The 23,323-nt window shown below is 40.5% G+C and overlaps 1 protein-coding gene across 1 annotated transcript in view; it reads left to right on the forward strand.

Annotated features, from left to right (window-relative positions):
- The window catches only part of trol (terribly reduced optic lobes), a 194,500-nt gene that overhangs the window by 19,327 nt on the left and 151,850 nt on the right, over positions 1-23,323 (forward strand). Inside the window, exon 7 of the mRNA XM_072296440.1 lies at positions 7,233-7,337. Coding sequence (XP_072152541.1) covers positions 7,233-7,337 — 105 coding nt within the window. The remainder of the gene's footprint in view (positions 1-7,232; positions 7,338-23,323) is intronic.

Here is a 23,323-nt window from a genome sequence, read left to right on the forward strand (position 1 = left end):
CTTTTGATTAAAACACACGGTACGAAATGAACTCAAGGCCGTTCGTGGAAAAATAAATGTCACCAGCCAACGCGAGGCAATGTGCTAGGTTATTTGCAACGATTGATCATATGCTTATTCTCCACGGTGTTCATCAAAGCGCAACTTAAAGGGAACACCCACCATAGCTCGGTCTCTGCCGCGAGTCTTGGCAGATTTACATTAAATGAACGTGCCTGCTGTATTTACCGGAAAGGGGGCCTGAATATTTAAAGAATCTCGTCTAATAAATGCTCGCAATCCCTATTCAGCAACTAAAATCTCGCGAAAAAAAAGTTGATTCTGAAACGGTGGAATACCTCCTAAAAAACACGGGCTCCCGGCCCGACCTAACAAGCTTACTTTGTTTTAAGAGTAAAAAGGTTTCGCTAAAACCAACCAAATCATCAAAATGGTTTTTTGAAAAGAAAAAAAAATCCGTAAACATGAGACTTTGAGCTTTAAAGTAAGGAAGAAAATTGAAGCCAAAAAAATTTCTTCAAATTGAAAAAAGATATGTTATTATTTTTTATTTTAAAAAAAATCCGAAATGACGGTTTCTCGCCTCTTTTTCTGTGCTTGCAAGAACTCTAAGGAAAACCAGTCACTCAGGGTGCGACCATATTTCGTCGCTTAGGATTTGTTTTTACCTATTTGTGAAAATGAAGGCAAACACCGTCCTATGCCTTGATGGCCTTTTGTGGTGTGATGTGTTATTCCCCTTCATTTAGATCGAGCAGGCTATAATACCTCCTTCGCGTCTAAATAGTTGCCTAACCGTTCCAATTGAAGGCGAACCACGCTCTGTTGCTTTGGTAAATCCAAGCGCCATGCTACGGAACGCTGCACTTTGGTCCAAAACTCAAGAATAGGAAGAAATAAGTCGGATAATAACTTAAAGATCACGAAAGTTTCGTAACAGTTGTTTTTTGAGTCGCTAATTTCGACTTTGATGTCAAATTGCCTACATTTTAACACCCCGGCCTAATAAATTGTGGAGAAGTTTATGGCACGCTGCGGCGCGGCGTGCTGCCAGCTCAAAACGCGTACTGACGCCTACAAACCTAAGGGGATACTTCAAGCATTGCGCAATGCGTGAAGTATCCAGTTAGGTTTGTAGGCTACAAGTGCGCGTTTCAAGCTGGCAGCACGCCGCGCCGCGGCGCGCTGTCCGCTTACACATCGACGGATGAACAATTTCAGCTCTTGCGTTTGAAAAAAAAACAGCTTCCTTGGAAGTTAACATTTATGCATTAACTTCTCCTTAGGATCAAGACAGCGAGTCAAGCCTTTAAATTGGCACACGAATAAGGGAACTCACAACGGTTCGGAATTGAATATATTAGCATGTTGTCGTTACACTTTTACTCTCATTTAGTTTTGCTTAATTAATTTTCGGTGAGGTTATAAAGCACGAAACCACGATTTGTTGGCATCCCTTTCAAGCTCGGTTGCCACATCGTATTATATTCCAATTCCTATGAAATTCAATAGCACTAGGCGAGTTATTCACCAAAATCTGACAGCGTTTCAGCGCGTGTACGCATTTGCAGCCTTTACCCGCGGCTTAGTCCTGCCTCATGCTGTTGTGAGCTTTTTTCTGAATAACCGTCTTTTAACCTGCATAAATCACCCCACCATGACAGTGTTGCCGAACTGCGTAAATTTACTTTTATGAAATACTTTTTCTTCGACTATGGCCACTCTATTAAAAACTTCATAAAGTATTTTTTCCTCTCTCTCTCTCTCTCTTCTCTTTTTTTTATTTAAGAGTGATTTTTCCTTTTATACTCACAGTTAACTAAACATACCGATGTGGTACCATAAAGAGCAATAACGCCCAAATTTTCAAATTTTAGGTGCCAGTTTCGAAAAATTTAGGTTGATTATTGGATTGGGTGAAGTAGACTACATGTTACAATGAGGAACAACTAGTTTTGGCTCATTCTAGAACCAATGTAGATTCGATAGTTTCCCAATAGTTGTAAGAATGAGCTTAAAATTTTATTTTTTTATCGCAAAATGTATTCAAATCTTCCATTTCTAATTGATCGTGGCCGGACCCCAATTCGTTGGGTTTTAGCCTTAAGTTCCGCTACCGGTCAGTCACAACGATTCATGACCGAGCTAGAACATTAGTTGAGGTCTGTCCAGCTGCAATATGCAATGGCCGTTTCATCCAATAGACTAGACGGATTATAAATTGGTCTGCATTTTAGAATTTGGAACTACAATATCAGGCTCAGTTTAAAAACGACGTATGTACCACGAGTTTCCCTGTACATGTGAAGTTTTCCTACGGATGGGCTAGAAATTGAAGTTCTCAATTGCAAAATTTAGTCAAATGGAGATGTTGCATGTGTGAGGGATTTGCGATTTGACCATTGATTCTTTTGTAAAAGTTAGCGAGAAACACGATGGTGCTAATGGTTTTTTCTGAAATTATCTCCCAAGCTCAAAAAAAGCTCTCAAAGTGAGGCCAAAATGGAGGGGATATCCCACCCTACCCTGAGAGTCCACCTCTACATAAAAACAAACTCTTCATGCAAAGATAGGGAGCAAATACATTGACAGAGCTGCCACTTCATTTGAGGACTCCAAAACTGAAAACACAGCAACCCTGCTAATGTATTTGCTCCCTATCTTTGTATGGAGAATTTGTTTTGATGTAGAGGTGGACTCTCAGGGTAGGGCGGGATATCCCCTCCATTTTGGCCTCACTTTGAGAGCTTTTTTTTGAGCTTGGGAGATGATTTCAGAGAAAACCAGAGGCACCATCGTGTTTCTCGAGAACTTTTTCATAACAATCAATGGTCAAATCGCAAATCCCTCACACATGCAACATCTCCATTGTACCTGCAAAATTAGGACCAAGCAGCGTTTTATTTTTGCCGCGTATAGTGGCAGCCTTGCGTATGATTCAGGGGAACCACCCGCTGGCCGCTCCGCTTTCGCATCCAGCGGCTCGATTGTTGAATCGATGTCGAATGACTATAATCGATAAAAAGCATCGCAAAGATAGGGATTAATGGATGAGGATTATTCGATAATGATTCATCAACAATCGACCCGCAGGAGCCCGCGTCTCATTCCGAGTGATCTCACCTTTTCAAACGCAAACGGGAGCGCCCAACGAATACTATCCAATCACTGTATGTAAATTGCATTCGGTACTATTAATTACCGGCCAAGTTAACTCGGCATCTTACCTGGAAAAACACGCAGATCCTGGTCGCTAGGCTATCTGCATTGCGTGGTGTCATTATCGGGCTGATATCATGTTTTTGACCGTAAATCGCACTGTGGAGCCTGCGTGGAAAAAAAAATCTCGGTGTATTTACTCAGAAAAGGGTAAAATTACCAAGAATTCAGGGTTCTATTCGATCCCAGTTTTTTCTTGGTAAAATTACCATTTATGGAATTGGTAATTTTACCGAGTAATCTCGGTAAAATTATTGAACTTTTTCGGTAATTTTACTGGACCTTGGTAAAAACGCCAATATTTTTTATCGACTGTGGTAGAATTACCGAGAAAAAAAGGGCAAAGTTACCGGGAATTGATTACCAATAAAAGTGGTATTCTTACCTGCAAAAAACAGTAAAAATACCGGTTTTTAGGTAAGCTTCCCAGTCTGTCTTGGTAAGACTACCAATAATTGGTAAAAAAAGTGAGATGGTAAAGGTACCAACGGACTTTGGTAAAAACGCCGAGAATTTTTTTTCAGTGTGTGGAGCCTGGAGCTAGCCTTCGCTTCGGAAGGAGAAGGACATGCAGTTTTCGTCACATCGTAAATTTTAATGAGTGTTTCGTATAAGAAATTTTAAGAGAAACCAAAGTACTTTTAAACCTTTACGTTCCGTATTTGTGGTATATTAGCTTTCAAAGTTTTAACATCATGCTTGACTTATCCCTGTGACTCTCTTTACTGTGCGTTGGGAATCATGGGAATACATGGGTAAAGCTGCGGACTGATTATTGAAATTGATAGTCAAAGGTATAGACGAAGAAAGCCAAATGGAAAGTGAGCGATTCCTATTGGTTGAAATGGGTCTATATATTGAGGGAGAAAGTGATGGGCCAACTAGCTACAGGGTCTCTCGTGGGTTGCCCTTAGCTAGTCCATTACTAGCCTGCTCTGTCCATTGCAAGCAGCCGCCTCCACCAATAGCAGCGCTCCATTTCCTCTTTGTCTATTGCATTGTCTAACAGTTACCATAATCAGCCTGCTGATCGACTGCACTGATTAAAAGCTCGAGGTGAAATCCGGAAAGCTTTTCATTGAAGAGACTATTTTGCCCCCATTAAAGCCGAATAGTATAAGTGCTTAGCAGAATCTACTGTTTTTGCGGAGTAGACATATTATAGATCAGAATTAACTCTTTGCTAAAGGAACTCGGCTCTAACGGAACAGATTTTACTCGTCATTCGTTCTGCTCGGATTGAAACTAGAAAAGCGCTATAAGTACAAATTGCTTCCTTTTACGTTTATTGGCGACTTCGGATTCCAAAATAAAATTGGAAGGGAATTTATAGTGTGCTCCCTGTGAAAGCTCTTTGCTCTCAAAGATCCAGATGTGTTTATTCAGTTGATCATGCGTTTGAAGCGCGAGAATTTCGAATACCATTTTAGACGCATTTAATAACTGGGTTGCAAGATTGCATGGAATTTCTTCAATTTCTTGGGAGAGAAATTGAGTACTGGGGTCTTGTTGTTTCTTACGCGACTTGAAGTTATTTCTGGAATGGAAAAAAGCTCTATCAGTGAATATATCTATAGTTATGCTTACGTTTGTATCATTACTTCACACCCGTCAAAATTATTTTATTTCATTTTCGTCCTCCTCTTCTCTTTCTCCTCTTTGCAAGGAAGTTGCGGATTTTATTGGTTAATCCATCGAATTCAACCATCGGGAGATGATTTCACGACCAACGCGAATGACCTATCTAAGAACAAACTTACCGCTCTCTAATTGGGCTATATTTTGCAACTGTGAACTACAATTCCTGGCTTATCCGTCAAAACACTTATGTGTATAGGGAAACTAATGCTACATACGTTGCTCCATAGTTGAGTCAGAAATTTACAGTTCCCAATTGCAAAATGCAATCCAATTGAGAAGAGCATTATTTTGCTTATCTCAGAGTGTGAAAGAAGTGGGTGCATTTTAACCAAAGCATGCCATAACGGCGGGAGTCCAAAAGCTCATGAGCCGCGATTTCCGTTATCAGCAATATCTAGAATGGTTCATGGGAACTTTCGACTTTTTGCACGTCAAATTATTCATTTGAAGACTTTTTCGGTAAAAGGGCGTATGAGGCTTGCAATGCTGGTGCGATTGTGCGATTTTTTAGCGTGTGCGGCAGATGAAATTCATTCACAGTCGATTTACTTCCTTACAATGGCGAGGAAAAACTCGGCGCAGATTCAGAGAAAAATTCCTAGCAGAACGGTCGGATAAGTTACTTATAACCAGAGAATTACGTTGCACAATATTAGCAGCATTGGAAGTCTCATACGCCCTTTTACCGAAAAATGCCTCAATTAATTTTAACATTCGTAACGCGAGAAAGGCGGAAGCTTGAATAATCATGAACCATGCTAGATATTATAAAGCACGGAAGCCAGGGCTTATGAGTTTCGGAACTTTCGCCCTCAAAGCATATCTCGATTCATTTCGTTGAGTCAGTCGATGATGCACGAGCCCATGAAGAAATGCAAAAATGACTTAATCGTTAGCGGGATTATGCAAATCAGAAACCTAGCGTGCGTAGGATGTTGATCGCAACGATGAACCCTGATCAATAAACTGCATAATTTAGAATGAAATTAATTCACTATAATATCTTCTGTTTCTATTAATCAGAACCTGTAAATGTCCTGCCATCATGTTGCTGTCTTTTTTGAGTCTACAGGAAAAGTTTCGATCTCGCTGTGGGGTGGGGTATGGGTCATCTGTATGATGTGGTTTTATAATTAAAAAATGCAATATACTGCTTCTAATCTGTTGGGTTCCCGCTAAGCGTTCTTTTGAGCGTAAATTTAAACGCCGGTAATTTAATTGCAGAATTTAACCTGCTTGAAGTAGCTTTTTAAGAGCTCTTGCGATTAACCTAATCGTAATATCTAACTTTCCTGCTGTGAATTAGTCTATGTAATCACCGTCTTTTCGATTGAATCATGTTGTGAATAATGGCTCAAGCAGGCAATTTTAATCTAAACATTAACTTTTTGGAGAAATTTTGTGTTGAATGTGTGTGAATTTTGTGTGTGTGAATTTATAGAGAAAAACATGAGAATCGTTAAGAAAAAATTTAAAAAAATAAATGGTGTCATCTACAGAAATGAGACCATTCATTGAAAGAAGGTCCTTGAGTTTTTGATAATAGTTTCCGGAAGATAATTTTTGTCAAATGAAGATGAAAAATCGGTCTTTGAGATTTTGACCGAGAAGATCTGTATTGGGCTCTAGAGAATTAGTTGCGAGGAGTAAAATTCATTTTTGTGCCAACAGAGAGTGTGGAGTTTCATCATATGATTCGGCAATTTTTTGCCCTGAATAGGGCATATTATATTTTGATACAGCTTTCGACAATCTTATTTCTATAGCGGCAACGTCGCTCGTGTCCAAGCGGCCACTACGCGTACCCAGCCTGAGAGGTATGCAACCCAACAGAACAGATGAGCCTGGAAGATATGCAATGTAATTACATATCATCATGGTAATTGATAGGCGACGGTCTGCCCCGCAAATGTGCACGAGTGATGCCTGAGGCCACGATTCTCCGTTGGAAAGGCGCCCATTCGACACGTTCTCTGATGACTGTTTCGCGCGTAACGCACCATGTTGGTCATCAAGTCCCTGGTGCCAAAGGTCCTCAAATCTTAGAACTTGAAAAAATTACAGCTACTTATGTCTAATCCATCATTGCTGAAATCCACACTTAGCGCCGCCAGTGTATAGTGTGTCTTTTTACTAGTTATGCAAGTAATCAGCAGCCTTTTCGTGAGTCGGTGCGGAATGGAACTTCGGGATTTTTCGTGTCAGATTTGAAAACTGTCATCGGATCAAATCCCCATTCCCGTCAATATCCCTCACCAATCATGATGTTTAACACTTTTTCTGTGGATTACAGTTCATACAAAAATAAATAAATCACATTTTAGTTTATTTAATCACATTGCAATCATCACCATCATATCTTACTAATTTAGAGGATAGACCAACAAGGTCACAGCCGCAGTCCAAAGTTAGAGAAGAAGAAGAACATGTTGCAGCTCCGTATGTTGTCCTACTCTCTAAACGGTTTCAGAGCGGAGGTAATCAAGCTCCATTGATTAACAATAATGGCGAAATTCAACTGGTTACTTCCAGTTCTAACCTACTTCTAGCTTCTACTTTGTTTATACTTTACTAATCCAAGAATCCCTTTCCAGAATTCACAAAAAATTTGTGAATTTTAGACTGTGGTGTTCGATGACCAGTTATCCTAGCTTGAGGACCTTCTTTTAAACTTATGAACCCAGCTGAATGCGAGAATGAAAGAAGTATCCGCGATGGGATATTGCCGATCCATCTCAGGAAATAAGGAAATGTGAACTCCTTGTGAACTCTTCATTATTATCGCAGCCATAACTCATAAGAACAAGTATTTCACTTTAAATTGGCAGTTTTATTTTACAGTAGCATAAAATCATCCCCAAATAGTAAAACCACCACAATAATTATTAGTTACGGCTCCTATGAAGTGAGAGCTCATACGGGAACATCTTAAATTTGATCCTGGGTTTTCACTCAGTGTGAGGATCTTTTTCTCCTCATCCCAAATTCTACCTCTTTAAAAATATTAAAATAATTTGTGACCTCTTTCCAAGTCTAAAAAGATGTCTCCAATTTCGGCTGAGACGGTTTCGATGATGCTTCATTGTCTTTTTTAACGACCAGCTACGATCGCCACGAAACACATGCACACACATGTCGAAATTGCGAGTTTTCTTTAAGCCCGGAATTTTCAGCAAGAACAAATCGGCGCTCTTCTCCAAGAGATAAATTAACCTGTTAACGATATGGGAGAAGACAGCTGCTTGCAGCGGTTGCAGCTTCAAAGGAAGAAACAACTGACCGCAACGGCGCGGCGAATTGCCGTTATTATAACATCAGCTTCTGTTTAATACCCATTTAAAACTGATTAAAATTAATGGGTGATTTATGAGGCATGGGCATGATCATTCAGCTCAAGGCAGAAGAGGCGTTCGCATCTCTCGAGTTTCCCTCCCAGCAGACCCGGTTTTTTTCGTGCCAATACCAGAAAAAGTTTTGCCGCATGAATTACGAGACAGGCTGTAAATACAAGATCAATGGTTTGCAATTTCTTTTAATGACGGAACGATATGTCTGTGTACGCATCCTCTACCGAGGGTTTCTGGAAGTATTTACTTAATCGTAATTACTGTAAATTAAGATGTATGTTTTTGCGGTGATCCTGAAAAGTTTCAACAATGACGTCATTTCAGAAAAACCTAGGGGCGCAAACATGACGTTTTTTTGTTCATCCAAATTGCTTTGAAAATGTATAGGTCATAGCGTTGTTGCAGGATTGGATGTCACTGTTTTCGCAACACAACATACTCTGGATTATTGAGTTTTAGCCATTTTTGAAATTTTCTCCGGTCTAACTGAAACCTTGGGGGCTGATCCCCCCCCCCCGCTCTCCCTGAAAATGACGCCACTTTTCGTCGCAAGATTCTTGTTTTAATAGGAATCTCGCAGCGGTTTATGGAATTAACCACCTCGCAGCGTCAGATTTCTTTCAATCGAGGCTCTATACTCACGGAAAAAGTATAAATACATTGTCAAAGCACGGATTTTGAAAAATAAGCATAAAAACATAGACAACTATCTGATTTTTCGCTCTAAATATGAGATATTGCTGATGGACTCTAAACATTAGCCTTGAGGGTTTGCCATTTTTCTACATACTTTCCTACTACGCTTCCAAGAAATCTCAGTCTCATTCCTTTAGTATTCCTCCAAAGCATAATCTCTCTGAATCATATTTTCATTTTCTCTCGGGAAAATCTATCACGAAACTCAGTATCTTCACCTCAAAAAACGTAGTTCAGAGTAGAGGGAAAGTTGTCCTAAATTCTTATCTAACATATTTAGAGCTCACTATTAGTCGATTATAATCTCGCGTCCCTATTCCAGACTGATGAATGAGCCACACTACCCATTACCCTCTCTCGTGGTGTAAATTTTTTGCAGAAAATCCAAGTTCTAAATTTTTACCCGATATGGCATAAATTACTCATCTGGAAAGTTCGTCATCGAATCTTTTCTCTCATCGAAGGTCACAAACGCATTTGTCATGATAATTCTTGATGTAAAATATGGTTTCTTTTATTCCACAAATGTGGCATCCTCGGGCGTCTGAGGTTCCATTCCGTCTCGTTCATAATTTTAATTCCTGTAGAAGTGAATCAATTGCCATAAATCGCATCGATCGGGCCTAATCGAGTGTCGGCCGTCGAATGCGCCCGACTGATGACAGACCAAGCACGCGCCACCCCCTTGCCAGCTCGATAGATGGATTACATTTTGCAATAAGGAACCACCATCTCTCGCTCTCTCATAAAAGCACATTTATGCATAGGGGAAACCAGTTGCATGTATGTTGGTTCCAAAACTGGGTCGGAAATAGTGGTTCCTTATTGCAAAATGTAATCCAAATATAATTCGGGATGAATTCCAATTTTTTTTTTCTAAAGAGGTCTCATTTTTCCAAAAGAAATTTGACAAGGCTTGGATGTACTTACGGCCGTTTTCATCCAGACGGCAGCGGGCTGATTATTGAAATGGATAGACAAAGAAGAACTCGGGGGTATGGAGCGATCCTATTGGTAAAAACGGATGATTCTTGTAGATAAAGGGGGAAGTGATGGACTAACTTACTATTGGGTCTTCTGTCGGTTGCCGTTGTCTAGTCAATTATTTACCTCATTTGTCCATTCCAACCATCCACTTTCAACAATAGGATCGCCCTATTTTCCCTCTGTTTTTTATGTCTATCGCTTTTTCTATCAAATTCAATAATCAGCCCGCAATATATAGTATAGTGATACATTTAATTATGGTGTGCTCATCCATGTGAAAGGGGACGTCAATGAGACAGACTTGGCATTGGGATACATTTTGAAATTTAGAACTACAATTTTTGGCTCATCCGTGAAAACACTCATGTGCATAGGGAAACTAGTGGTGCATACGTTGTTTCTATTCTGAGCCAGAAATTGTAGCTCTTAATTGCAAAATGTAGTCCAGTTTAGAGTGGCACATGACTACTCACACATGAGTGGAATTTTATTATTGGTTCACATTTTATTTCACCCCACTACTTTGCTGCTAGGACAGTTTTTCCTGCGGTAGTGATTCATTTTTCCGCATGTTAGGCCTTATATGTAACAATGCATGGCGGATGTGAAAAATTACCTTTTCGAAACACGCTTAAAAAACTGTTTTGTTCACACAAAAATTTAATATTTTTGGCACTAGCATAATGCACAGATCTCGAAGATCACATCTCTAGTAATTACTCAAAATTTTCTCGATGCCAAAACGGTTTTTTGAATTTGTTTCGAAAAGGTAACTTTTCACATCCGCCATTGTTGCATATAAGTCCTCATGTGCTTCGGAAAATAAGTCATAGTTAAAAAAAAGTTAATCCCCAAATATAATTACTGCAGTGAAATTTTTCACAACACTTAGTGACTCGCTCGATCGAGTATTTCGGTGTAACGCCCCTGGACAAATACACTATTCTTCTGTTTCTACCCCCTGGAAAATCAGAAAATAGAAATTGGTTATTCGATTCGGCAATGGGTAGATGGTTAGTGGCACAAACTGGCACTAGCCCCGTAACAACATTTTGATTGATAGTCGCCAATTTTCGACGACTTAAACGTCGCGCCCTCTCCCCGCTCAATCCATCGTTTTCCATTCTTTACGATTATCTTCTTTTTTCTCCGATTCTCCGACTTGCAAACTGCTGGAACCCATCTAGATCTGCTTTACGGAGAGTCTGAAATTTTTACAGTGCAATCGAAAGTCATGCTTCCAGTGCATTGTCCCTAAGGGTTTTCAGGGTGAGAATCAAACCCAAATATCTTTAAAATTGTGTGAAATGGTGCGGTATTCAGGTGTGCACTGTCGAGAGGCAATTTGGGAGGGATACAAATGGGAACATGTTATCGAAATCATGCGCGGGGAAATTGATGACAGTTTTCAAGATTGTCTGTTTATTTAAGTTAAATTTTCGATTAATCCTTGCTAGGCAAACTTGATTGCCATCGACCAAAAAGTAAACACCTGCGGCACTTACAAAGCGTAAAAGTACCTGCGGTAGCGTAAGATTACCCGCGGTAAATTTCAAAATGCTCTCCTGAACCGTGCGCTTAGAAGTGTTCAAGTATTATATCGACGGCATAAGTCCGCAATCACATATTTCGTTTGCGGTGTCTGAAAATCTCCGCCTGTATGTTATTTTTGTAAAGGAGACCAAATTGACATCATTCCTTGAAGTTTTTGCAGAATTTTCTTCGCACAGCGAAGTAAAATCACGGCAGTTTTAAAGAATTGCCGTTGAGTAGTTTTCCGTTTAAAAAATAAAGTATGACAGGAAGTATGCGACGTCGCAAACTGAGTCATGTGATTGCCGACTTACACTGTTGATATGTCCCATAAGTTTCCTTACGCAGGTAGACGCTTCCTGGCATATGATGCACAATATCGTAGTTCTCAGTTGCAAAATGTGGTTCCATTACGTGACGCTCTAAAGTTTTTTAAATGGACTACAATTTGCAATTAAAAACTACAATTTGTGGCTCATTAAAAAAAAAATAATAATAATTAAATATCATCCGAGTTTCAGAATCGTTGCCATGAGGATACATATTTTCCCTTCAGTTATGGTAAAAACTGGAGCAGAAAGTCAAGAATGATGACACGCAGAGTCGCAAACCTAAAGCATTCCTACAGTCTTGTAAGCGCCAATAAATATGCGTCTCATGCCAACTGACCGACTGCACTGCGTTTGGCGCAATGCGAGAAGTATTCATGCAGTCTTGTAGGCGCTAATATGGGCTTGACGCCGACCACACTGTTTGGCGCAATGCGTGAAGTATTCCTGCAGTCTTGCAGTCTTTTAATGTACGTTTAACGCCGCCAGCGGCACTGTATTAGGTCCGTTGATTCGAACTCGCGTTAGAATAATCGCGACATCGAATTAGAGAGCTTAAAAGGCCTATGTTATATTTCGACGCCGTTTGAGCAGTCCAACGTAGTTTCGTTTCTCCCGAGTTTACATTTTTTCCGAAAAAAGTTAGGAAAGTTCTTTATACCCACAAACCATTATTCAATTGTATTTCCATCCTTTTTTCGATTTTACCTGTTAAACGTCTATTTGAATGACTGCACTTCTCGTGTATGATAAACCTTTGGGGCCTAGGGGCCCAAGGAGAGGGACCCCTCCCTATTAATTCTCATGATTGTCATTTTTAATTTTGCTCCTTTATTTTGAATTATTTTTACTGACATGTTGTATTTCTCTATTTGTTACAGGTGAGTTTATAAATCCGTTTTATCTCTCTCCTCTATCATTCACTGGGTAAGAATGAATCAATTTTATTTTCACGATCTCTAATTCTTTTTACGCTTCATTTTTATTTTCTCAAAATTTCATAATCTTTGCATTCTTTCCAACTAAACTATTCACTCTAACCCAATTCAGTATTTCAATTTCAATTTTTCAAATTCTCCGTTCCTACTTTAATTCATATCTCGGTTGGAGTTTCCCGAAAGCTCATCTCTTATCCACATGTATATCTCAATAATGGGGTTCCAAAATTGCTTCGTATGCGCCCGTGTTACTCAATGACAACTCTCAAATATTTGCCCTGCTTATTCTAATTCTCCTCTCTGTTACATTATTTCTTTACATTTTAAAAAAGTTCGGGAAGAAAAATTTAAATATTCCTTGCTTTAGTTCGAGCCTGAAGCGAAAAATTTAAACATTTTTTGCCATGGTCAGAGTCTAAAGGTGGTTAATCTGGTGTTAACCGTAGAAGACACCACAATGCCACCACGGGTCGTTTTGAGCGTTTTTGTCAGGTTTTTTAATGCGGCGTCGAGGAAACGGCCGATTTTCAAAATAAAATCCGGCAAATCGGGTGTCAATATTGAATGTCTACAACCACAATTTGAACCGTACGGAATGTGACCCCTGGACGAGCAATAATCCTAACGCCACGCCGCCTCTTCAGGCAAACCAAAATCCTCCCAATTCCAATGGGAACCGCGTGCAGTTGCGCGGTTTTTGGTCAGTTTTTCTCCCCTTTGATCTTTTTTTTTCCTCCTTCGTATTGCGTGTGACCCCGCACAAAAGTCCCCTGTCCTTTTTGGCCTCTGAATTATTTCTGCAGCTCGATTATTTACACTATGTCGATAGAAAAAGACGAGAAAAAGCCTTAACTTTACCATACAACATATCGCATTCCGATTGTCTGGTTTTACCGTCATAGACTCCTTCAATGATCAAGCCGCAGAAAATATCGAGTTTATGCCATTTTCTGGCTATTTCCGGAGCTATGCCTCGAGCAAACTCTATAATTTGAATTCGGGTATTCTGTCATTCTGGCTTCTCATGCAGTGAAATATTGTAAGTTAAAACCTGGTGATATTGCGTCACGAACAGTCGTGAACGCCACATCTTTTTTTGTTCGTCTTGAAATTTTTTGTGATAGGTAAACATTTAGCATCATGTATACTATCGGTGACTATCGCACGATTGTCATCATTCCGGTCTAAAGTTGGCAACTGCGCGTCGGCTTCATCTTTAACCGCGTTGCCCTCGAAATCATCATTTTTCGACCTCAAATTCTGAAAGGCTGAAGTAAAGTTATAATTTGAAATTTGTGGACATTCTCTCTGGCAAATGGTGGGGAATCAACCTATTCAATTAGTGTGGTGCACTAATCTCATATGTTGTCTTTTTCACTTTAAGCCTCTTTTCCCGTGTTTCAGGGCGGATCTAGTAATTTGGCAACACCATATTCCCTCCTTTTAAACGTATGTGAAATAATCGATTCTTGACGGAGCACCCGGCCCCTCCGAGAATCGATACATTTCCATAGGTTTAAATGGAGGGAAACAACCTGCCAATTTGCTGGATCCACCAATGCCATGTTTGGTCATTAAGTGACCGGTTAGAAGGGTAATGAAAGCTTGAAAGGGCTCTTCTCGTGTATTTAAAAAATGTTAATAACTCATGTTTATGCGCCCAGTCTCCGCTCTTTCCCTTTCCATCACACTTCTTGCCGGAATAAACTAACAATTCACAGCTTGAGATATGGTTCAAGGGCTCAATTTTTACTGGCACTCGAGCTCTCAATATTCATACAATCCCGTTCGTTGTGTCTGCGGAGCCGTATGTTTACGCGATCTCCGTCCGAGGTAATTAGAATGTTTCTGAAAGTTTTCCAATTTATCGCAAAACAGTGCTTCTCCGGGCGAAAAAAAGCGAAGACGGGGATTGGTAATTGGGTCAGGCGTGTATTCATGATGTTCGGCACATTTTTCGTCAGAACTTGCTTTCCTCTCATGATGTATCCACAAGCCGTGTTTTCCACTCAAGAAAACGAAATTAAATCTCAACGTTGCATTGACAAAAGCTCCGACCGTGAAAGCCGTACTTACGGGCTATATAGGCACACCGTCCGCGTTCCGGGTCCAGAGGCCGGAAGTTCCGGGCTCGAAGCTATACGGCTCCAGCACCCAGAAGTTTCGGTCTCTGAGCCCGGAGCGTACGGTATGTCTATATAATCCGTAACTTTTTTTTTCCAGTCTGCTAATTTTTCCTGCGCCCCTTGTGATTGTATCCGAAAATTATGGAGTAATTTCAATTAGAATTTTCACCGACAAATTCACAGTTTGCTAAAAAAAATTAGCAAAATTTTGGACAGAAATGAATTGTACCAGCGATGCCGAATTGCAGAAAATTCTACGTTACGTGTACAATGAGAATTTTTGCTGTCTACCCTGCGGATGTTTAAAAAATACGGAATACACGTCCGTATTTTTAATGAAAAATGCGGATCTTCAGCTTGGGACAAAATGTATATTTTGATTCCATTCGTACACATACAATTTCCAGGTTCGTAGGCGAGCGCGATCAGTTTTTCGATTAATTGAGTACAACAACTGTGCTATATGAGGAACTACGGGACTCTTTGAAATACGGACAAATTGCGGACATATCTCTGAAGAACACGGATCTTTTATTTGAGTATTTTTTATTATGCGTATAATCTTGCGAGTATGGACCAATTTTCTGGACTTTATGCGGAACATTTTCTGCGGATCTGTCTGTGCTTCTTTTGTACATCTTTTAGGAATCCCAAACGAAATAGCACTGGATTACGTTTTCATTGTCGTATATAAAAACAAATTTTGTTAGTAGATTTTGCAACCTTAGAATGGATATGCGTTCCTTCGTCAGGGAAACAACGAATCGAGATCAAATATTTGCTCGGGCAGTGACAGTTCGAGGATGAACCTAGCACGCATTTCAGTTTCGCCCAAAGAATTTCTCCGGGGTTCATTCTTCGTTCGCGGTTCATCAATGCTCCATTAAGTCTACGGGCTGACTTTTCACTTTCCACCATTCCAATGGCCAGACCTTAAGTGTACTGTTTACGGTTGTAGAAAACCTGGAAATAACATGAAAATCCCCAAAATCATATCTTGAAAGCGAGAAAAGTTTTTGATGGGACCGTATTCATAGTCGACACGTTATTCTGTTGAATTTTATGCTAAATTCGTTTAAATCGTCCTTTGTGTGGTGCAAGCTTAATGTGATTTGATGGACGCCATATTTTTGTGTCAGAACGGCATGCGATATATCGCATCAATTGGTTCCATTTTTTCAGCTACTCGTCATTTTTCTCGAATTTTGAGATTGCAGTTCTGTTGTAAGGAGACTAAAGCACTCACTTACCAAGTTTTACAAATAAATACATACATAAAGTCGCTTTTATAGCGCCGCCTCGCGCTCTGCGACGCCCAATCGCCATTGCCCCCTATCCTCCCAGAGATCATCAGGCAATTGGCACCTTCTGATCTCCTCCTCCACCCCTTGTCGCCAACCTTTCACAGGACGTCCACGCCGTCGCCTTCCGGGAGGAACCCAATCGAAGACCTGCTTGGGCAACCGGTCGTCTGCCATCCTTCGCACATGTCCATACCAGACCAACTGCTTGGACCTGATATCGTGCACGATGTCCTTCTCCACACCCATGATCTCGCGTACTTTTACATTGCGGATACGCTCTCTTCTTGAGATGCCAGCAGACCTCCGCCAAAAGTCCATCTCAGTTGCCCTAAGCATGTCTTCAGTTCTTTTCTTGAGTTGCCAGACCTCACTCCTACTACAAATAAATTCAACGTAATAATAACAATACAACAAACGTATTAACAATATCGCATTCGAGTGCAGTTTCGAAATCAGTATCAGGAAGTCCATCGAATCACCTTAAGGATTTCCTTGAACCCTTGCGATGTAAACCAAATGGGACCTCAAAAAGAACGGAGTTTATTCAAGGAACTACTATGAATACAGCAAAAGTCTCTTAGGCGAGATTGTAATGTGTTTAACTAGCTCGATTTTCCCCGGACCTTTGAGGGGTGACGACTGTGAAAACGCAAATCGGAAAGTCGCATGCATTACCTACAACAAAAAGCAGGCGCGGCTAAGGGAATCAACGCCTTCATTTTCAATGTATGCAACATGGACAACCATACTGAGCACGAATAGTTGTATTTAGGCGTTGTTTATCAAAGCAACGCAGTAACGCGCCCCTGACACTTGTCCCATCAAACAGAATATGTATGTTCTCGATTTGATGATTCAAAATGACTGTAACTCGTTTTTAAATCAATTCTTCGCATTAATTTGTACTTTAAGATCATTATATTGCTCATCAAAGTATAGATACAGACACAGACGCCATTACATCCGTAGTAAAATCACCTTAACGAAATGGCTATGAGAGTTTTAATGGACCACTAGACAAGGTACGAATTTAAGCGATCTGATACATGTTTCTTAACCAGAATTTCACGTGGAAAACGATTCACACAACGAAAATTACAGAAACCAACTCCTAACGAAGATATTAACGTTTTTATTTCACATTGGTTACGAGGAATTTGAACTGCCCGCTCATAAGAAACTCAAAACTCTACGTGAGTCAAATCGCCCACTACAACGGTTTCAGGAAGCTTCTCAATCGAGCAATGTTCATTTCCCATCATGTGTTGTTCAAACTATTAGCAATTTGCTATAACTGAGCCAAAGCGTCAAGATTAAGGTTGCCAGATTTTTATATCGCAGAGACTGTCATGATAACGTTTAGCGCGCGATGTGAATCACGTAGAGCATTGTGTTTTCATGAGCGGGTGGTTTGAATTCACGCATTAAGAATCATTAAATATCTTCGTAAGGAGTTAATTTCGGTAATTTTCGTTGTGTGCATCGTGTTTTACGTAAAATTTTGGTTGAGAAACATGTATCAGAATGCTGAAATTCGTACCTTATCTAGTGGTCCATTATCCGTAGAATATCAACAAAAAAAGGATAACGGCAACTTTGCGGAGGTTTGATTGTTTGCAAGGGTTGCGGGGGCTGAAACGCGATGCCCGATTTATGACGGCCGGCGCGGCGCGGCGCGGCGCGGCGTCGCGTCGCGCTTGCGTTGACGTCCGACTCGGACCGAATCGTGTCGCATTTTTCAGCCGACCGGGACCCTCGGCCTCCTCTCTAACTCTCTCGTTCCTCCGTTGCCGAACACCAACCATGGACGACATTATTTCAATACTCTTTTCTACGGACCTTCTCTCATCCTATCTTTCGTTTATGAAAAGTTCAAACATTGAAGAAAGTGGTAAAACTGATAAGTAAAAAAACGTAGAAAAAAAAGATATTTCATATTTATAATTACACATTTTCACATTATTACATTAAATTATTTAGACGTTCTGCCAAACGGAACACTGGAAAAAAACACACATTGGATCTAGAGTCCAGACTCTTGAAAACATTGACAAGAAAAATACTCTTGATTCAATCAGATTTTTGCTTGAATCAAAACGAAATCCGCTTAAATTAAGAGGCTTGTTTCATGATTTAAGCTAGATTCTGATTGAATCAAGAGAACTTTTTCTTGTCGATGTTTTTAAGAGTCTGGACTCTAGATCCAATGTGTGTTTTTTTCCAGTGAAACAGAGACAGGAGAGAAAGAAGGGGTGTGCTCGTCAGTCGAAGGCTGTAAGAATGAATGGGAATTATTAAGAGCCAGTGACGTCAGCAGCGACGACGAAGACGATGATCCGAGAGATCCGAGTCTTTAACTCATGAGCCCTGTCCACAACGCTCTTGTCACATGCCCGCGGCTCATGAGTTAGCATATACAAATGACGCTTAGTTCCGTTTGATTTCATGTTAAATCTCGCTTTTCTATTTTCCCTAAAGGAATCACTCCCCCTTTTACATTGTTCCTTATGCAGCTCACCACGAGCATACCCCATATGTCCTATTCGTCTTTAGTTCCGTTTGGCAGAAGCACGTCCAATCTTTTCCATGATGTCATGTTCTCGCAACTGTAAAGTGCGATTTTAGGGTGACTACAGGATTTCTTAAATATATAGTTTTTGTCCTGTGCGGTTTCCAAAATATAGTACACGGAGTTATAAACTTCGGTTTATATGGTCACTGAAGTTTTTAGTCCTGAGAGCCGAAGTTCAGTCCTCATAACCAAAGTTTTTCCCTTCGTGTGTTTATCCCAGCACTAAAAAGAAAAAAACGCATCGGATCTAGAGTCCAGACTCTTGAAAACATTGACAGGAAAAAATACTCTTAATTCAATCGGATTTTTGCTTGAATCGCAAAACGAAATCCGCTTAAATTAAGAGGCTTGGTTCTTGATTTAAGCTAGATTCTGATTGAATTAAGAGTACTTTTTCTTGTGGATGTTTTTAAGAGTCTGGACTCTAAATCCAATGTGGTTTTTTTTCCAGTGAGTGCGAATGTCCACTAAATCGCACTATGATCATCGTTGACCAATGATCAGGTACAGTTTCAAATGCAAGTTGGCATCGTCGAGTTTAAGTGAATCCCTTTCCCGTCTCTTTCTATGTGTCTCTCTCTCTCTCTCTAGTTTAGTTTATATCTTTTCTGTCGCTATATTCTCATGCAAACAGTTCCTTTTTGAGAAGCTAACGTTTCTCACGAATCGTTTCGTGAACATCCTCCCGCCCCCTCCCCCTCGCATCTTGATGCCTCCTTATAACTTTTGAGTAGCCGTTGATTTTACTTCTCCATAACGCTCATCATATCCCTCATTCACGTTGCCAAACCCGGCACATTATCGGTAAAAAACGCACCCCACCCCTCAATCATAACGTTGCCACAATGAATAAAAGCTCTGAATACTGGAAGTATGGAATTTAAACATGTGAACATTGATTCTCAAGCAGTTACCTCCATTTCAGCCGTTGATTTGACCCCTTCGTATTTCTATCTTGCCCTTCATTTACTATACGTTCCTAAACGTAGATTTTGAATAAGGGAACACTTTTTTTGAGCGGGGTATACTTTTTGCCAGTCATTTGCTGGTGGTTTAAGACATCTAAATGCGATACGCCGCAAGTAATCAGCCAAATCAGGCATTTTATCAATGCCTCAGGCAGATACTCAAATTTCGACAGTTCACGAAATTTTGTAAAAATATGGCTTTCAATGTTTTCAGTGTTTTGGGAAAAATAACTCATCGAATCTACGATCTCTCTTTGTTCCTATACTTTTTCAAATACTTCTCGTACATTTTAGTGTTAAAATCTCAACAATTTTTCATTACGTGACTTGCTAAAAATTTCAAGTTGCACATTATTACAGAAAAGTTTTTCTTACATGAGCAATGAATTATTTTGTTCAAAATTAGGAAAAGTATGCGATTTTCGTTCCGAAAGAAGTATTTGACTTTTTGCCTAGGCATTTGACAAAATGCCTGATTTTACTATTTGACTGCAAAAAATTTATCGTGTGGTTAAGATAAGGTTTTGTTTCGTCTTGTTGTGCCGACATTCTTTAAGTAATCAAGCTATAGGCTCTCCAAAAAGTGACGAATAAAAGCCAGTATTCTGGGTTTTTTTAAACTCTTTAGGGGCTGCTCTTACAGCAAAGTAGAGCCCTTTAGTAGAGCGCGCTTACTATGCAATATAAAAAAAAAATATTATAGAAAAGTTGGCGAAATACTGACGACAAGTCGTCGAAAATATTGTATTGTTAACAGCCTAAAAATGTTCGCATTACCATATTTTTCAAATATTTTCCAAGGCTTTTTGCAACCTTTAAATGCATGTTTAAAGAATCGATGAAAAAACTTGTGAAATATATTTTGCTTTGCAGGGAGGCTGGTGCCTCCCCCTCCCCCCGTCCCTTAAAAGTTGAACTCGAGTGCAGTTTTGGTCAATACCAATAGAGCCCTGTGAAAGTGTGACTCTTGCCCCCCCCCCCCCCCCCCACAACAGAATTTTTCCAGTTACGCTTACAGTTCCCAGAGAAACCGCGACAAATTTGTCATTACTTGGAGACCGCCCGAGGGACGCGAGCGACTTGACATCAGGGGCCGCGATACAATGACTCCGAGTTAATTGGCCCACAATGCGTTCGCCGCACTAATTAAATTGTGCATATTGCATCTCTCTCCTCACGCCGCACAGGTGTTATACGTACGTCGGCGATTTTTTCAACGCGTATGGAAATTGGGCCGCCGAGAGGGCTTATCCCGCCCACCGCAAGACTCATGAGTTCCGGAGCGCGCGTCCCCCTGCCCCCCGGAGGGAGGCTCCCCCGTTATCGGCGGCGGTGCTGATAAGAGAGCGACGCCCTCCTTCGCGTCGATGCTGATACAGTTTTATTGCTGAGACTTTGCACCGGATCCGGTAAGAATGTGCAAGTCCGGTGCTTTTTTTTTCTTTTTTTGTTCCGCGTCGCGTTACGTTGCGTTGCGACGCCGGAGTCAGTTTCCGGAGCGGACTCCTCATTGACATCCCACGTCCTCTTACAAAGAAAGTTACGGTTTGCTACAGCTATAGTATCTATATAGAGAGACCGTGGAGACCTACTGGAGGCCCTTTCTGATTTGTCCAGCTATATCAAACTCCATGTAGGATGACGAGTATCCGAGAAGTTGGCAAACCCCGGAAAAGTCAACTTTTGGATTTAGAATCACGAAGTAACGAAAGAAAAATGTAGTTAGAGTCTCTGGACTGTATGTATTTTAAATGCGGGTCAAAAAGGACCCATGTTGGCAATTCAAGTACGTGAGAGCGGTTGATAAAGCCAGGGTCAAGGAATAACAATAAAAATTGGACTGCGTTAAGCAGAAAGGAACCAAGGCGTATCAGCTACTGCCAAATTAACTGGGCAGTTTAATTTTTTACATGAGAACGTTGGTGCGGATTCTTTTGACAGTTTTCAGGAATTTCCTTCGTACATTTCAGAAAATTTGCTGAAATTTGCACACAAATTCGCTCAACCGTTTTCATGTTAAAAACCTCAATTGTTCAGTTAAATTTTGCAATAACTGATGTGGCTTGGTTCCTCTCTGCTTAACGCGTAATCCAATTAACACTCCCTATAGGGAGTATACTTAGCGCACATAAGCGCGAAGCAACTATTCGACCACTTGAGCGTTGCATAGTATCACTCGCAATTGAAGGCGACTCACTGGCATTTGTAAGGTAATTAACGAATGCACGCGACTTATTCTCCGCATACGTAAGTAAGAAGCAACTATTCGACCTCCCGAGTGTGGCACAGTATCACTCGAAATTGAAGGCGAACTTAATGCACCAACGCACTGGATCAATTCCTACGACTTTCAATTCCATGACTAAGTTGTTTGCGTCAAGTTCGCCTTCAATTTCGAGTGATACTGTGCCACACTTCGGGTGGTCGAATAGTTGCTTCTTACTTACATTACGCTGAGTATAGGTCGTGTGTCAGTTCTTATTGCCATTCCTCAAGTGCCCGTCCAGTCAGGGCATTTGCAAATTCAAGTAAACCAGTTACTCTGCTTGTATCCTTGATTAGTAATCGATTTTAATCATTCAACATCCCTATTTCAAATGTTTCGTTCCAGTGCGTCGAGCTGGAAGCAACCGCTCAGCTAGTGTTGGAGATTTTTAATCGATTCTCTTGAAAAATCGATTAAATCGCATCGATTTATTTGGGTTCAATTAATCGTGTAATCAATTTTTTCTCTCAAAATCGGAAGCTCCGTTTTTTGTTACGCAAATGTATTAAATCGGCACTCTAGCAGATTTTTAGACCGAAATTCTAGCAATTAAACTTTGCGGGAATTTTCATCCGATTTTTCTTCCTTCTAAAAGAGTACGAATTTTGAGCCCTCGTAATTTCCGATTTTTGAAATCGATTTTTTTGTCACGATTTCAATCGATGAATTCGGATTTGAAGAGAATCAAATCGATTCGATTAATCGATTTTGGTTTTCGAAAAAATCCCCAGCACCAAGTCGTAGCGGGCGGAGCGGCGCGCGGCGCAGTGCTAGTCGGAGGCGGGAATATTTCGAACGGGGGTCCCGAACTCCCGACGCCGGCCGGGAATCGCCGAAGTGCTCCGATCCATCCCGAGGCGGGAAGTGCGATCCGTGTTGGTAAACAGCGCTCAGTACTAATTTGCCGGTTTTGCTCTCGAGTAAGCGTTATGACATACCGGTAACTTCCGCTGAAAGTTCGTCGAAATTCCGTCCCTCGTTTCCGTCATCGATTAAATTTATCCTCAAAGTTCGGTGCGTGACGTTACGTTCGGATCCGCAACTTGTTCATGAGTTAGTCGCTCGAAGTGTTTTATCGATATTTTTTTCTTTTGCTCTTAGTTTTCAGGTATTTTCCCTTTGATTTGTGCTAATTTTTTTGAAAAAAGGGGTTTTTTCCAGTGATAATCGGAAGATTGCATTGATGTGTTTTTCAGTCTCAAGGAAGGAGTTTTGCGCTTAAGGGCTTTCGAAGGAATTTTCTTTTGATTTGTGCTAATTTTTTTGAAAAAGGGGTTTTTTCCAGTGATAATCGGAAGATTGCATTGATGTGTTTTTCAGCCCCAAGGAAGGAGTTTTGCGCTTAAGGGCTCTCGAAGGAATTTTCTATTGATTTGTGCTAATTTTTTTTGGAAAAG

Source organism: Bemisia tabaci, chromosome 2 (assembly GCF_918797505.1).
Source record: "Bemisia tabaci chromosome 2, PGI_BMITA_v3".
NCBI lineage: Eukaryota > Metazoa > Arthropoda > Insecta > Hemiptera > Aleyrodidae > Bemisia > Bemisia tabaci.